The following is a 17091-nucleotide window of genomic DNA, read 5'->3' on the forward strand; positions in this document are numbered from 1 at the left end:
ATTTCTGAGTGAGTTATTTAAATAGTGAATATTGTGCATGGATCAACTTAATTTTATGCTTAAGTATTTTATTTTGGTAGATTTTTATGTAATCTCACCCTCTTCTCTTTTAATTGAAGATATATGTCAATTATTGCTGGTGGAATGCAATATGGTGGAAAAAAAAATCGAACGAAATGAAATTGAAAATTTATGATATATATAAATCACATATTTAAAAAATAAAAATAAAAAACCTGACCTAATAAAAATTCTGAAAATATAAACACATAAACCCTCGAAAAATGTTGTCGCTCCTGGTTTAGGTTTCCGGAGTGTCTCGAACGAACGAACTGTTTGCTTCCTGAACCTGAGGAGACCATAGAACGAAGCAGCAGCCATGGCTGCTCCCGAAGCTCCTCTCTGCTACGTCGGCGTCGCAAGACAGTCCGCCGCTTTCCGCCTGATGAAGCAAATGGTACTTCCTTTTCCTTCCTCCTCTTTCTACGAATCTTTTCGCATGAATTTTTCCCTCATTCCCTCTAACATCCAATTCTCTGTGTTCAAATCAGGGCTGGGAAGAAGGAGAGGGCCTTGGCAAGGACAAGCAAGGCATCAAAGGCCACGTTCGAGTCAAAAATAAACAAGACACTTCCGGTTGCCCTAACATCCTTTTCTGTACTTTGCTTTTTCTTTTGTTTTGTACTAGAAAATATAGCTGACTCATGGCTAGATTTTACAAAGATTTTATGGCATTGAGATACGTGAAAGGGTTTCCAAAGCAGTACCAGTTTTAGATAGTTAGGATGAATCTGATCATGAACCTTTTATGAATGAATTTTGGAGAATTTTGACTTATATTTTGTGCCTTTCATTTGATAGGAATTGGCACTGAGAAGCACAACCCTTGGGCTTTTGATACCACACAATTCGACAACATCTTGAAGAGGCTGAAAGTGGTATTTCCTACCATTCTCTATTTTCTGTCTCTTCTTAATTTTGTGTATGTTCTGACTTCTGAGAGTAGCTTAAAATTTTCTTTTTTTATTGCAGCAAGCAGTACAAAACACTGAGCAAGGTAATAACTTTGAGAATTGGTTTCGGTATTGCTCGAGTATGTTGTTTCCTGATGTAATGGCTCCATGATTTTCAGGTGTGGAGAAAGATGGCACTTCGGTGGAAACTGTAAACGATGCAACTGATGATCAGGTTATCAAGGCAACACGACCACAAGGAAGGTTGGTCCTGTTGTATTCTACTCATTTTATATCTTCATCCCATCACTCGAGTTGTATACCGAAGAAAATTTTCCTATTCTCCACTTGATAATTTAATTACATGGAGATATACATTTTGCATTTTTGCCAGATACAAGAGAAGAGAGAGAGGAAAGCTCGTCAACGCATATTCTTCCAAGGATCTTGAAGGGATCCTTGTAAGTTTTGAAGTTCAACTCTAAAATCACTATATTAATTTTTTTGTTTATTTTTGGGGGGTGGGGGTGTTATTCTTTCCTTGTCAACTAAGAGATCTAACGAAATACAAATGATGAGTTTTCCCCTTATTCTCTCCACCCATCGTCCTCTCACTGGATTTCTCTTTTCCCTGCTGCTTTTCTTTATGGGTTATTTCTAATTTCATAAACAGTTATTTTAGGCTTTCAAATGTAGCTGATTAGATGGTTGTAGCAACTCGTACTAATAAGTGGATCAATTATTTTGCTCAAATTATGTGTGGCTTCTATATATGAATGTTAGAATGTGATAGGCCGGATCTTAAAGTGTATATCTGCAATGCAGGTAAAAAAAGTGGAGGAGTTGCCACAAACAAGTTCTAATCTAGAAACTGAAACAGAGTCATCAGAAGAATCCGAAATTGAAATCCTTGCTGTTGGAGGTACTAATTTTTCTGGAGGGATGCAATTCTTGCCTTGTCTTATACTGTATTTTATTTATTTACAACTTTTATCTCCTTTTCAAGTAAGTGCTAAACGTTTGTTAAATTTTAATTGTACGTCATTTTCAGATTTATTTTGTGTTCTATTGTACATATTTTAGTATTATTTTAGATTAGTTAAACCCCTGGTTGTAGAACAAGTAGCTCGTTGGTGGGGGTGGGTCTATAAATAAAGTGAGTTAGAAAGATGAAAGGTTTAGTTGTTTGGATTTGAGCTTGTTTGATAGGGAAGTGCCCAAGTTGAAGTTCCTTGAATTACTTGGGATTATTTCAGCATTTCTTGTTGTTCAAGTTTTTGGCGCAATTTCTTTTCCAATTCTCCGATTCCTATAATTTTCCAGCAAATACTTTATGGGTTAACATTTGTGGATTTAAATCTAAACCACCTTGAGCAAGTTCCCAAGGTCTTGATTTGTGGGTTACTATCTTCTATTTATTTTCCTGTCTTTTTCTTTGTAAAAGTAGCCACAGAGTCCAACAGTAGGAAAACCCCATTAAATTTCTCTCTCATGTTGAACCCTTAAACTAATTTCTTCCGAATTTAGTAGCCATTGTCGTGGGTCGGGTTTGGAGATATTAGATGCAGTTGGTATAGAACTAATATTCTTGTCTCTCATCTCGAAGGAAACCTAAACCATATTCTGAATGGACTAGGACTTGCTGTGTTTTTACAGAAAAGAAAGATGGTGTTTCTTCTGAATGGTGGGGCTATAAATATGGATTTGTGTCTGGAGGATATTTGGGTGCAGAATCTAAACGAAGAAAATGCCTTCAAGCCAAAAGCACAGAGAATATGCATGAGAGAATCGCCTTTCATGAAGATGATCAAGAGAATCTGTACAAGCTTGTCCAAGTATGTCCATCTTCAAATTATATTCTATGAATTTTTGGAATCATAGTACTTGTTATGTTACTATATATACTCTATTTATCACTTGATCTTTCTGTGGTATTATTACATCTCTTAATATTCAACGAAGAATAAGTAATGGTGGTACAAAGAAATTGAAGTGGAAAATAATCAAGTTTGACTGTGAAAATTATCATGTTCGGTTTTTACTTTTTAGGAATATAATTATTTGAAAATACATTAATAATTTTTAACAAGATGTTGAATCATGTAGGATGACGTTTATTTTGTTTCGTATTGAGGCATTCAAGAAACCTGATCTCAAAAAATGCTGATCAACTTAACTAATAAATTGTTTGGGTTGGTTGGTTTGAGTTATAAAATTGTTTGGAAACCTAGTTTATATGTTTATATCTTACTCTCAGTTCTTTCTTTTTTTCTCAAGAAAGTTTGGTTTATTATAAAAACAAAATAGTAGCAGAAACTTAAAATTTTGATTTCGATGGACATGGTGTGGGTATGGGAGACTGATGAGATATGACTTCCATGTATATAATATAACTTTGGTGAATAATAAACTGGAGTGTAAATGGTGCAACGGTATCCGTCTTCTGTTCATGGGGTCATGCATTCTTTCACAGAGGAACCTAATCCTTTTTCAATTTTGGAAATTATAGGATAAAGCCACAACAGGAAAGCAAGGACTGGGTATTAAGAGTAGACCAAAGAAAATAGCTGGCTGCTACTTTGAGGGGAAAAAGACTTCCTTCGACGAAAGTGATGACGAGGACTCTGGTGACGCTGCCCCTCCCGCGAAACGGAAGTATGATGAATCCTTCGGTGCAGAAAAATCGGAAGGGCAGCAGAAAGTGAAGTTGAGAAAGTTGTGTAAAACAATTCTCGGCCAAGTATGTTATTCCAATAGTTTGGAGTTATTATTTTTTTTGTTTATATGTTTCTCTAGAGGCATAAGTGATGTTGGTTCTTATTACTATTGCAGGTACCTGGGGATTCTTTAAAGCTGAAACAGCTGAAAGCTTTAATTGATGAACGTGCCACTTCAGTTTTTTCAAACTATTCTTCTAAGAAAGATGCTCTTGCTTATTTGAAACAGAAGGTACAGTTATAGCCTTTCTCATGTGCTAAGTATTTGGACGATACTTTAATTTCAATTAGAAGTTTATGTTTTTGTTTAGGATCTTTTTGTGTAGAGCTTGTCATTTGAAGGTTTTTTTTCTTATCTTATCTAAAAAACATTTTGAAGGCTTGTTTTTATTTTTTTTTGGTTTTAATACTATTTTGGTCCTGATAATTTTGGCTTTGGTTCATTTTGATTTTTGTACTTTGAAAACGTCCATTTTGGTTTTTGTACTTTCAATGTCCATTTGACCTTGTGCTTTTTGGTTTGTATACTTTCAAAATGTCCATCTTGGTTCTTGTACTTTTTTAAAGTGACCATTTTGGTCAATTATTTTCACTTTTATGTCATTTCTCATGATCATAATTTTAGCATAACACTTCACCCTCTAAAATTTCTTGAAATGTAGCCATAAATTCGTATTAAAGGATTTCTATTGTGTATAAAATATTGCAAATAGGGACTAAATTATTCACTTTTATAAGTACATGGACGTTTTGGTGATATAAGGACTAAAATGAACTAAAGTCAAAAGTAGGAGGATCAAAATAGTATTTTAAACTTTTTTTATCTTCATTTTCTTGCATTGGAGCTTGGTTTTTCATTTAAAACTTCGTTGAAGTATAAATTCCTTGATGGCAATTGGTGTTATTTTTTCACGTTTGTGGTTGCAGCTTGAGAGCAGTGGGAAGTTTTTGGTAGAGGGGAAAAGAGTAACTCTGCGGTCTAGGCGTGGTTGACAATTTTGTAGTGTAGTATGAAAATTAAATACCTGTGGCGATCTGTATATTGCAGAGAGATTAGAGGACAGTTCTATATGCTCTCTTGTGGTAATTTTTTCTTTTTAAACTGAATTTTGTCCCATCAGGCATCAACCATTTATTTCTTCTGCCTCAACCAACGGCTGATTATAAGTAGGCAGAGGCCATGATAGAAAGAGCTTTAATTATTTGTATTATTATGTTCATTGGATTATGGTATTGGATTCTAAATTATATCCAAATTTGGCTGCTACAAGTTACAACCAAATGTTATATGCATCTTGAAAATGGTTCTTTTTTTTTTATGCCCTTTATATATTCTTTCATTTTTTTCTTCCCAATTAAAGCGTGGTTTCTACTCTGCAATCTTACCAGCAAAATTTTTTTAGAATCACATCTTAAAAGCATACCAAAAAACCCCCTATTCTCTAGGCTGAAATTAATGTCAGATGTAATTAAATTGAACAATCTTTTTAGCTATGTACTTCTCCAAATAATCAAATCCATTGTGGTACAAAGCTTCAATTTCAGCCTTTTGCCCTCTATCGACCATTAAAGCCAGCTCTTCACGATAATTATCCTGCCAATTTTATGTATTCTAAGGATTTTGATAACCTAAAATGCCAAAGAATCAAGAGATATTGAATAAAGTACACACCTGTAATGTTTCCGAGGACATCAAACTTTTGGCAATTTGTAGGTCCCGGGGCTTGAGTGAAACCAAAGATTCTTGGGGTAGCAGTTGTAAATCGTCTCCTCGTACTCCTAGCCATTTAACATTGCAAGCTGGTAAAGTATAGAGATTCTTCAGTTTTATAATCTGAGATCAGGAGTGGATTAGAAGAATCAAAATGAATGAGACATGCCGTATCTGTATGCCTCCAAGCCCATCCCAATACTTCCGTACTTGAAGGTACATAATATGGCCAATCCAGCAGGGTTCCTTAAGAACCCAGAAAGCTAAAAGTAAGAAGAGAATTCTAGAGTTTGTTGGTGAGTTGATGTAAAAGAGATTCATACCAATCAACTAGGCCCAGAATTGGTAGATTGGGAAACTCTTCGCTAATTCTGTGAAGAAAATACCTGAGGAGGCAGTTCATAAGTTTTAAGTTGTTATCACCATCAAGGCAACGAGGAACTGCAGTTTTGGAACAACTGGTGGATGAAATTACCTTGTGGCTATGTCTGGATATCCTTTGGCTGTGATAAGAATACTCGGAAAGTGATTGAAAACACGATCCTCCAACAGCCGCTGAAAGATCGCATGCTGTATAACCAATAATGTTCGACATTTTTGCTCAGATTAGGATCAACTACATCTTCTACATTATTGTTTTCTCTCACGAGTATAACTAATTAGCAACTCATAAGTTGAGAAATTTTACCTTTTCGACTACAATTATGTACCGAGCGTCAGTCTTCAGAGTCAACTTCTGCAGCAGGTTCAAGTCACCAGAAATAGCATATCCAGAAGGTCCACAGGCAGCGCAGTCCACAACTTCATCCCCTGGCTCCTAGAGCAATTAAATTGTTTAGGAAGGATTCAACGTCCAAGAATTTAGTTCAAGAAACCTTTAAAGTGCGTGTTGGCTAGAGACCAAGTTACAAAACTAAACTTGTATTGTCAATCGCCTCATTTCAAGGATTTAATTGTCGTGTGAAAGAAGATCAAGAAGGACTCAATACAAGCCGATTTTCACTTCATGCAAATATATGTAATGGTGAAATGTAAATAACCAAACCAATATGAAAGACAGAGCAATGTGCCTGCAGCAGTAGACGGCCGGCGACGAGTCCCCTGCTAGATGCCATAATTCCAAGGCTATAACGGCTGCATCGAAGTAACGCTACAACATCTGCACTAAAACTACTCAAATTCAATCATTAAGTTCAATACAGTTTTAGGATCCAAGACAGGAAACAGTTTCTGTTCATCGAATAAAACCTTAAAACCACCAAGAAAGGAGAAAAATCACCTTGAATTGTCCTATTGACATGCAATTGAGTCGGGAAATAAGCAGGTGAATCACAGAGTAGCTTGTAGAAGAGCTCCCTCTGCGTCACTCGCTTTTCCTGAAGCAGAATCTGAGAGCACATCTCCATCAGCTTCCACACTAAAGCACAAAGAGGAAAAGATCGGAAGAGACCAAAACAGAGGCTGGCAAATCATCATTTAGAAAATCTGATCGTCGAAGATTAGACATCGGTTACATTACCTCTAACAAAAGCCTCAGCAGCATTGGCTCTCATCAAAGACCTCGTGCAAAAAGAGTGCGAAAGGTAAATCCACGATACATCCGTCAAAATTCCTCGATTCACCCCGCTGTTGCTCGATCTTCGATCAATCTGTCCAATCGAACACAATTTCCAACTCAGTAGCCTGTCCGGTCGCAGAAAATAGTATCCGATTGCAAACACGGAAAGAACCAGAACTTAAAAGTTCATAAAACTCGTATCGACTGATTTCTTCTCAGCAACCTAAAAAGCGTCGTACCAGAGGAAGATTTGAGATGGCAGGAGTGGAGGAGGTGAGAATTCTGAGGAAATTGAGGACCGCTACCTGAATTCTCGCCAGGACCTGCATCGAAATCAATGCTGGGGACGGAAGAACACGGATCGGAGAGCAGAGATGAGAGTTGTATAGCTTACCTCTTGAGGAGTGAGGATATCGGCGTAGCAGAGTTCTTGATCGGAGAAAAATCTCATGGAGGATTTGAATAAACCCGCCGGTTCCATTCTATTCAATTTTTGAATCTTTTTGAGTTAAATATCTAGCCTCTTGGACATCATCTAGATTCTAGGCCATGTTTATAAAAATTACTACTGCACCATTCTGGCTTATTAATCTTTTTTTTAAATTAAAATAATAATAGTCAAAATGAACGTAACTTTGATATATAATATATACTTATGAGTTCCATCCCTATTTAATATTAATAAATAATGAAGTAAGGGTAAAAGTAGTAATTTAAATGAAGTAAGGGTAAAAGTAGTAATTTAATTATAATAAACGTGTGGTGGGAATCCCAGGATTTGATTTAATTCCATATGGTGTTAGAGAAAGCATGAAACTAATAAGTTTATTTAAGAAAATATTATTATTATTTATTGTCGATTTAATTATAGAAAAAAAAATGTTTGGAGAAATGTTGTATCCATAGCTCAAACTCATGATTTTAGAGATATCAACAAAATCACACAATGCCACTTCACCTAACAAATTATTCAAAAAGTTTATCTGACAAATTGAACAGTTTTCAACAACGTACTTCACACCACGTCAGCCATGGACCGCCATTGGAGTTGACGTGAAATTAATAAAATCCTCTCTGGAGAGATAATTATAGAAAATAAATAACATACTTAGTAAATCAACAATTTGTTTTAAACTTATTACACACACAATAAACTTTTATTTTATTTCACAAGGTCATCAATACATAAGTTTATAACAATAATCATGACCACAATTTTAGACCCTTTGCACCACACAATATAAAATAGGGAAAGTTTCAACTATATCTTATAAATTAAGCAGGTCCAATGTGATTGCATTATGCAACCAAAGCTGCAACCGAACCAACAAAAGCTGCATTCATATAAGTCGTAGGTTCAGAATGAGAGTAGTCTGTTCTCAAATCACTGAATTGGTCATTTGAATTCGGACCTCCTACTATGGCACCGATGTGTGTGTTCGGATCTGGATTGTTTGAATGAAAATAATTCGAATAGCCGTCGTTGCAACCAACTTTTGTTGGGTGAGCTTTTATTGAAGGGATGGATGAGGCTCTATGATGCAATTGTAAAGGATATTTGCTACCGAATCCTACCATGTATGACATCTTTAAGGGATTTTCCCCTAGTATATAATCCACCTTCACCATAGAAAAAATAGTGATTTAATTTAAGTGGTTAGGTAAGGCAAGTTAATTTAAACATTAATTTTAATATATCGTCAAACATTGTTTCTCTATGAATATATTTAATATATTAATATATTAGATTTGATTTAAAAGAACTCAACCTATCTAGACTATTAATATTAGATATAGAAAAGATAACTTTATAAGTATGGTGAATGATTAAAAAAAAAATATTTTTAACTTATTAGATATGCTTATCAATATTTTGTACGTTATTTTCTTACTAATTAAAAATGTCTACATAAGGTATTTAAAACACTATTTTAACTATCCTTTCATGTACTTTCTTAAATGAGTTAGGTTAAAATAAATTAAATCCTAGGTATGTAATCATCCATAATTCTTCTATCTTTTTCACAAAAAATTCACCTCAACATTTTATGATATTTTCTATGAGTATCATTAAATTCCATTTTTTTACCAAAAGAATCTATAAATAAGAAAAAAAAACATGCCTCAACATTTTATGACTTCTTAAAATGTCACGAAATCTTTTTTGTTTCGTGACGTAAAAAAAAGATCATAAATGTACAAAAATTCCAAACATTCCGTGTTTTCGCACCAGAAAAACGCGCCTCCAATATTTTATGATATTTTTCTTATATTCATTTCTTTTTACTTACTTTCATGAAAACTCAAATTTATCATAGTGAAAATCCTCCAAAACTTACTTGCGATTTTGCAAAAGTTTTGATCTGAGAAGAGGGGAAATATTTGGATCCACAATGGACTCCACCAACACCAGCTTTGTCTAAGAGCCTAGAGTAGATGAAAAGCACCATGGAAGAGCTACACACATACTGCAAATTGCTACTGTCTCTTACAAAAAGAAGCCCACCTACAAAATAACAAAATTTGGCAAGTTCATCATGAAGCTTTCACCAATTATTTTTTGAATGAGTTGATATTTTCATAGAGGAAGCTCTCAAATTTATACCAGGCGTCGTTGAAATCCGAGAAGAGCTGCTACCAGGCATCACCGTGCAAATAAACGATTCTGCATCGTTCTTAAACTTGCTCAACTCTTTCTTTCCTTGATAGAATTCCTATAAATATAGTCGTCGAAGGTATTAGAATAATGTGATTGTCACTCTCATATATGTTTAAGTATAAAATATTTTTGTTTCTTTGATTAAAGTAGAGACCTTTGCTAATAATGTTTGAGCTCCAGCAAATTTGTTGTCCCAACTAAATTCAGACGCAGCCTGACTCCAACCTTGATTGCTTGAAACATAATTCAAGTATTTGCTACTTCCACTTGCTTTGTATAGCCAAGCCGCAGCCCATAGCAACTCATCCTACAACACAATAAAACACATGTAATAAATGATAATGGATTTCTTTTTCCTTTCTTTTTTTTCTGACTTTGAGACGATACTGAGAGGGGGGACGTGCATTGTTTGGACAACCGACCTCCTCATATCTCCTTATATCTCTATAACAGCACGATGTTACATTTTCTATAAATGTAAATCAAAACTATATGATATTTTTTAATTCTATATGAATGAGATGAACTTGTCACCATTACTTTTATACCAAGAATTTTTTCGCCAAAGCGAGCATAGGATAATTGACCTATATCTGAAGATTATGAATTCGATCTTCCATCCCACATGTTGTATTAAAAAAAAATGATCCCCAAATCTCTGGCCCTTCCTTCTTCATCCTTGTGTCCTCAATCTTTTGAAGTCATTTAATTAAAACACAATTAATATTTTATTTAATATTATTTGATTACTAATTTTTCAATTTTTTTAAAGAAATACTAAATTGGCACGATATGCTAAAGCTTCACAAATATATATATAGTTGAAAAATAATAAAATTTATATAATATACATTGAACTATAATCTAATTTTATATATACACACTAATTTAATTAAAATTAAAGGCTTAAAAAGTAACATACTATAACAAGCATTAAAAAAAAGAAAAAAAAAATAGATAGGAAGCTAAATGGAAAAGTCATCTCTAACCTTGCCCCACCCTGAACACCTATTTCCAAAAAGGACAAAAATTTTCCATTATTTAATATTAATTACCTGATAGCCTGAATAAGAACAGTAGAATGGACAAGAAGCAGAGTAGGATCCTCTAAACCGGTCAGCAAACTGAAACAACTGCCCATGTAAGAACGACGACGTTTCAAAATTGGGAAAAAAAAACAAATAATAATAATAATAATAATAATTTTGTAAAATTAATTCTCACAGATTTGGAGTGTTGAAGTAGAGTTCTGGAATAGTTGGCGTCGACGCGGTTGAAGACGATGGAAGCGGCGGAGAGCGCGGCGGCGGCGTCGGCGGCGGCTTCCGTTCCGGGAGAATTTGGCGTTATCTTATAAAGCGTTCGGGGAGTGTCCATGTCCTCCGGCCGCTCCCAGCACTGATGATCGCTATTTCCGTCCCCGACCTGTCCCCATCCCCATAATGCAAATTATATTTTCATTTCTCTTTTCCACGTAGACTTTTCTAATTTTTGAATATATTTTAAATAAAATTTGGCTTGGGAAGGAGCAATTTTGTCCTTATCCCTACCGTTGAGTTATGCTCGCTTTTGACGAGTTTCTACTATTATATATTAAGGAGGAACAACGTAAGTTTAAATGATAAGTTCTAATCAATTTTATGTTTTTAACAATTTTGTTATCTGTTCACAATTTTTTAGTACGTTTTGACCTTTTCTAAAAACACATTTGAATTCTTATCCAAATTTTAAAAATCGAAACAAGTTTTTGAAAACTATTTTTTCTTTTAGTTTTTAAATTTTATCTTAGATTTAAAAAAATGTTTCTAAAAGGTAGATAGAAAAAAAAACATGGGTGAAACTTAAAAGTAATTGAAATGTTTGACTAGTTGAACTATTCTATTGTTTTTCTTTTCTATTTTGTGATAAAAAAAATAGTTCTTTTTCTTTATTTAAATTGAAATGTATAAAAACCTGAGTATAGAGTGTGGTGGGTGAAGTATGAGCTCTCAATATGAAGTCTGCGCCCCACCGGACGGAGCTCCGGAGGTGATCCAGCTGCTTCACGGACGCTATCTCTTCCTCATATTCCGCCGCCGTCCAACTCAGCAACGCCACCGTGAACGCCATCGGCCACCCGAATTTCACATTGTCGCCCGCGTCGTAGTAACCGCCTACCAAATTCACCTGCCCAAAAAAACCACCCTCCAAATGCTATGAAAGAAAAATTTTAGACATCGATTAAATCACCAATAAATTTAAAAATTAAGTTGAGGTGAATAAAAAAAAAATAGTACACAACATTAATAAAAAGATAAATTTTACGAGGTAGTTTATAAGACAACTGTTTCTAAGATGATTGACATCATTAGATTTGAACATATTCCTTGTCATTTTGGACGAATGAGTTAACCCATGATTCATGATTAGTTTAACGTGATATAGTCAATATAATTATCAGAGTGTATCTAATTTCGTGAGCCATAATGTTAAAAATATGAATATGAATAAAAGATAAATTCTATTGTAATCAATTATCTTCGAGTTTAATGAATAGATCAGATTTGCCACAAGCTTTGAAGTATAAGCAATACGTTAAACTTTGAGTTTAATATTTCAACAGAAATAACCGTTTTTTCTCCTACATTCTCAAGGCCTCCATCGGAGAGTGCAGAGTCACCACGCCACTTGACTCGTTGCGCTTCTGACAACTTTCCCGACCGCTGTCCCTCAAAGAACAACACGGCCTTGCCAAGCGCATCGCCGTAGTTAAAGGCGTGTTCTGCAACCCCACGAGAGGCGACGAACACCGCGCTGCAGATGATCCAAGTATCCCATATCGCGGATCGACGTCCCAGCTCCATGAATTTAGAAGATGGATTATGAATGGATGGGGAAAGGATAAAAGTTAGAGAGAAAGAAAAGAAGATTGGTATTACTTATAGAAGATGAAAGAATGGAGATGGTGTGGGGGAAGGGAATTCGGTTGGGAATGATGGAAGGGTGTTTGAATTTTGAGACAATATCCAAATTCCCAAACCATTTCCTTAACGTCATTTAGATACAATCCCACTACCACTTTTATGTGGAAAACCTAATTCTCTACTTGTAGTAATCTTGTCTTGTCAAACCATGTTCATCATCATTTCATTTCAACTTTGTTTCTTGTTTTATGTTTTATATTTTGGTCGAAATTACAAGTTCAGTTTTTGATCTTGAGGGATTGTGTCGATAATAAGAACTCGCATTTTGAGAAGTCTAATAAGTAGTTGAATTTTAAAAGAACTTGATTAAGTCCTCGAATTTTAAGTTACCTGTCAAATAGTTCACTGATTTGTTTTTTAAATTTGTGTGGCCTTTTAATTATATGTCTAATAGATATACGAATTTGTTAAACATAAAGTTGAAAGTTAAAAGACTTAAGTTTTAAAGTTTAATAACTCTATTAGATACAAAATTGAAAGTTTAGGGATCCATGCTAATGCGAGCATAACTCAATTAGTTAAAGCATATATGGTATGATATAGTTCTCTTTTATAAAAATAGGATAAACATAATTTACCTCTTTACAAGTCGGAGAGGTTCGAATCCTCCATCTCTCCTACTATACTAAAAAAATTTTAAGGGTCATTAAACACTTGTTAAAATTAAGGACAATATTGACACTACATTGGGAGTTCAAAAATTAAATTTATAAGAGCCGTTTGGTAATCATTTCATTTTATGTTTTTGATCTTTTGATTTTTGTTTTTGAAAAATAGGTTTGTTTTGATAACCAATTAAATTTTATGTTTTTTAAACATTTTTTAATATCTAAGTAAATTAAAAAAAATTAGCTTTTAAGAACCGTTTCTATTTTTCAAATTCTCATTTTTATTCTTCACATATTTCTCTCTTAAATTTCTTTCTCACTCTAAAATTTTTTCATTCATAAATTTCTCTTTTTAAAAAGTTTATATTTCTCTCTAAATAAATTTCTCTTTTTAAAATATTTATATTTCTCTCTCTCCAAAATTTTATCTTTATATATTTTTATTTAACATATCACTTTCATTTTTCTCCCTCTAAAATTTCTCCTTTTATATTTTCTCTCTCTTTCTAACCTATTTTTATATTTAGCAAATATATCTCAAACTTTTCTCTATCTAAATATTTTATCTTTCAATTTTCTTTCATTATAATTTTTTTCTTTTTATTTATTTATTTTTCTCTACTAACAAATATATCTTGAATTTTTTGTCTAAATTTTTTTCTCACTATAATTTTTCTTTCTTTTTCTAATTTTCTTTCTTAATTTCTCTTAACATGTCATATGCTCTTAACTTTACTCCCTTTCTCAAAACTTTTATCTTTTTGTCTTTAATTTTAATCTCACCCGTTTTTTTTCTCTAACTTTTCTATACTAAAATTTTTAATTTATCTCTCTAAATTTACTCTCTTAAATTTCTTTTAATTTTTTTTCTCTCTAAACTTTTATTTTTCATGTCCATACATTAAGGATGAAAAACCCTCCTGAAGGTTGGGTACCCGATCGAAGAATAGAGAATGTATTTCTTACCATGCCTCAGCTCCCTCCCCGATTCCATTTTTTAAATAATAAATATATATTTTATTAACTATTTTTACAAAATTATGAATAAAGTATTAAATATTTTTAAAACTAATTAACTTTACTAGTAAATAATAAGTTTTCAGTAAATAAAATAATTTATATATATTTATTACTCTTTTTTATTTTTTAAATTCTAGAAATATTTAAAATTTTATTACTAAACGAGTCATATTTTCCATGAAGATCTTCGTCTTGAAATGAAGATATTCCTCGTCCTCAACCTTGATTTCGAAATCGGAGAATGGGTGGGGATGAGAATTAAAAATTTCGAGAAGTACAAGGTGCGTAGGGGAGAGCATCCCGACTCATACTCATTTCATTGTCATATCTACTTTGATAGATTTTCTCTCTCTAGCACATCTCTTCAACTCTAGGACTTTTTAAAAAAGAAAGCAAAAAAGGATTATCAAACACTTTCGGTTTTTTATTTTTGAAAACAAAAAACAAAAAACGTTATAGAAAACATATATGATTTTTATTTTTTTAAACTAAAAACACAAAAAATAAATAATAAATAATAGAAGTCGTTATCAAACAACCTTTAAATTTTTATTCACTGTATCTTGTTTTCGATTTTTATAAAAACAACTATTTTTCTAATTATTTCTTATTTTTCGTTCTTATTTGTTTTTATTGCAAAAAGAAATAGAAAGGTATTGATCTATTAATTATTATTAAATAATCAATTTAATCACTTAACCTTGATGATAGTGTTGATTCAGTATTCGGTATTTCAACTTCAAAAAGTTTTAGTTACCTTTGAAAAATGATTATCGTGATTACAATAAACTGATGCCCTTTACACTTATTAAACTATTACATTATGATTTGGCACAAGATTTTATAACAAAGTAAGCTAATAGCGATAAAATAAAGGTGAGTAGACCATATAAAATTTGATTTGACTAATTGATGAAGTACACTGTAAACCAAAAAATTATTTGCGAAACAAATTTGGTTTGAAATGTATTCTACGCACTCACCCGTCAAATTTATTTTTGCTCGTCTAACTTTGCTCAAGTTATTTACATGTTGACTTCAATATTATAAGAATAAAAAGATACGAAGTCAACTGACTCACGTAGAATACGAGGTTTAGGGGTAATTTATATTATAAAACTTCTACAAATGTACCTTAAAAAAAAGACGGAGGAGGAATTTCTACCTTTTTACACTCACACCTTCTTAATTATTCTCATTCACTCTTTTTACAAACTCAGATTCACCTCCTCCGTACTACACGAATTTGTGAACGACAAAGAAGAAATTTCTAACTTTCATATGACATGGTTGTGTGAATCAGTAATCTTCTGTAGAAATTTTTTATAAGTGGCATACATTGGACGTAATTTAATGAGAAATCGTGTACAATGTACGCCATTTAGCTGCTGACTCATCCCTCCATGCCTAGCATCCGTAAATCGTGCATAATTTACACCAGTTTTGAACTAACCTATTTTTATCAATACTTTTGATATCTACTTTAATTTTAAATTTTTTTTATTGAATTTAATTTTAATTTATTATTACTTTGAAAGCTGTATTACATTTGTAATTTCTTTTTTAAATTACATTATTTATAAAATTACCCCGAGGTTAAATAGGGTCTCTCCATCATCACCTCAAATAGACAACACGTTCTCCGATAGATCAAGGGGTTGAAGAATTGCGGAGAGAATTTTTTTTCTTTAATAATTATTTTAGAATAAAGATTAATTTAATATAATTAATAATAACATAGCTCAAATATATACCAATTATTACTATGCTCGCTTTTTAACTTTTATTTCATATATACTTTAGCATCTTAACATTTGTTTTCTCTTTTTTGTTATTGGAAAGTTGGTCTCTTAAATATTTTTTTGATATGTTCCCTAGCATTAGGTAAAAGAGAAAATTATTCTTCTTTATTCTCTCAACCAAATCCCTATGATTAAATTGACAAATTTAAACAATTTTTCAAAATACTTAATTAACTTTGTGACAGAATGATCACATAGTTCATTTTACACTAAAGTTATTTTGTTTTTTATTCTATTTTTTAACTTCAATAACATTTGTTTTCTTTTTGTTATGGGAAAGTTTGTTTCTTATATATTTTTCATATTTTTCATATTTTTCATTAGGTAAGAGAGAAAACCGAACCTCATTTTTCTTCTTTTGAATTATAATAGAGTATCGAGTATAAAGAAGCGTGTAACCTTATCCACCAAATCCCTAATAATGGAAGTGACAAATTTAAATAGGTAATTTTTTTGACAAAAAATTAAATAGGTAATTTTATTAACTTGGAGATAGAGATATCAGGTAATTCATTTTACAATAAAGTTATTTTGTTTTTCATTAAATTATTTTAACATCATAAAATTTGTTTTCTTTTTGTTATTGGAGAGTTGGTCTCTTATTTATTTTTTCATATGTTCCATGGCATTAGGTAGAAGAAAACCAAACTTCATTTTTCTCTTCGTCTGATTATAAGAGAATTTAATATCTGCCAAAATCCCTTTGATTGGAGTGGCAAATTTAAATAGGTAATTTTCAGAATATTTGGATGCCAAAATCAAACGGGTAATTAACTTGGAGATAAAATTAGCACTTAGTTTCATTTTACAATAAAGTTATTTGGCTTCCATTCTATTCTTTTAACATCAAAAGTGTTGTCAAAATTAGCATAGAACGATAATTAACATATATCTCCAACCAAGAGATTGTGAGTTCGATCTCCCACCCCTACATGTTGTACTAAAAAAACATCAACAATATTTGTTCTCAAAGTTGGTCAAAAAAGGTAATTAACTTGAAAATAGAGTTGGCGGTGAATTTATTTTACACTAAAGTTATTTTGTTTTTCATTCTATTCTTTAACATCGTAATATCTTTAACATTAGCATAACTCAATAGT

The 17091-nt window shown here is 32.5% G+C and overlaps 3 protein-coding genes across 6 annotated transcripts; 1 reads left to right on the forward strand and 2 right to left on the reverse strand.

Moving 5' to 3' along the window:
* Nucleotides 1-277: 277 nt before the first annotated feature.
* On the forward strand, nt 278-4963 carry LOC111023946 (D111/G-patch domain-containing protein). The gene is made up of 11 exons (XM_022301471.2): nt 278-457; nt 552-636; nt 862-938; nt 1033-1057; nt 1133-1217; nt 1348-1414; nt 1779-1875; nt 2610-2788; nt 3463-3693; nt 3786-3902; nt 4598-4963. Exons 1-11 carry the CDS (start codon nt 380-382, stop codon nt 4661-4663), a joined length of 1107 nt encoding a protein of 368 aa, XP_022157163.1. The 5' UTR covers nt 278-379; the 3' UTR covers nt 4664-4963.
* Nucleotides 4964-4975: 12 nt separating this feature from the next.
* SPO11-2 (sporulation 11-2) lies at nt 4976-7588 on the reverse strand. 2 transcript variants are annotated; one of them, XM_022301466.2, is made up of 11 exons: nt 7334-7588; nt 7179-7262; nt 6901-7030; nt 6661-6798; nt 6452-6540; nt 6070-6198; nt 5857-5951; nt 5705-5767; nt 5551-5627; nt 5343-5470; nt 4976-5264 (listed from the first exon to the last, which is right to left on the reverse strand). In XM_022301466.2, exons 1-11 carry the CDS (start codon nt 7418-7420, stop codon nt 5130-5132), a joined length of 1155 nt encoding a protein of 384 aa, XP_022157158.1. In that variant the 5' UTR covers nt 7421-7588; the 3' UTR covers nt 4976-5129. The 2 variants fall into 2 exon arrangements, with proteins under 2 accessions (XP_022157158.1, XP_022157159.1); XM_022301467.2 differs by lacking the exon at nt 7179-7262.
* A 486-nt stretch (nt 7589-8074) lies between these two features.
* On the reverse strand, nt 8075-12605 carry LOC111023924 (endoglucanase-like). 3 transcript variants are annotated; one of them, XM_022301435.2, is made up of 8 exons: nt 12223-12605; nt 11552-11764; nt 10823-11023; nt 10654-10731; nt 9753-9905; nt 9545-9653; nt 9279-9445; nt 8075-8559 (listed from the first exon to the last, which is right to left on the reverse strand). In XM_022301435.2, the coding sequence occupies exons 1-8, from the start codon at nt 12439-12441 to the stop codon at nt 8239-8241; spliced, it is 1461 nt and encodes a 486-aa protein (XP_022157127.1). In that variant the 5' UTR covers nt 12442-12605; the 3' UTR covers nt 8075-8238. The 3 variants fall into 3 exon arrangements, with proteins under 3 accessions (XP_022157127.1, XP_087981065.1, XP_022157126.1); XM_088124939.1 differs by having other exon boundaries at nt 11552-11791; nt 12223-12602; XM_022301434.2 differs by having other exon boundaries at nt 12208-12602.
* Between the last annotated feature and the right edge of the window lie 4486 nt (nt 12606-17091).

This window comes from Momordica charantia (genome assembly GCF_013281855.1).
Source record: "Momordica charantia cultivar OHB3-1 chromosome 6 unlocalized genomic scaffold, Mcharantia_2.0 BLBB01000006.1, whole genome shotgun sequence".
Classification (NCBI taxonomy): domain Eukaryota; kingdom Viridiplantae; phylum Streptophyta; class Magnoliopsida; order Cucurbitales; family Cucurbitaceae; genus Momordica; species Momordica charantia.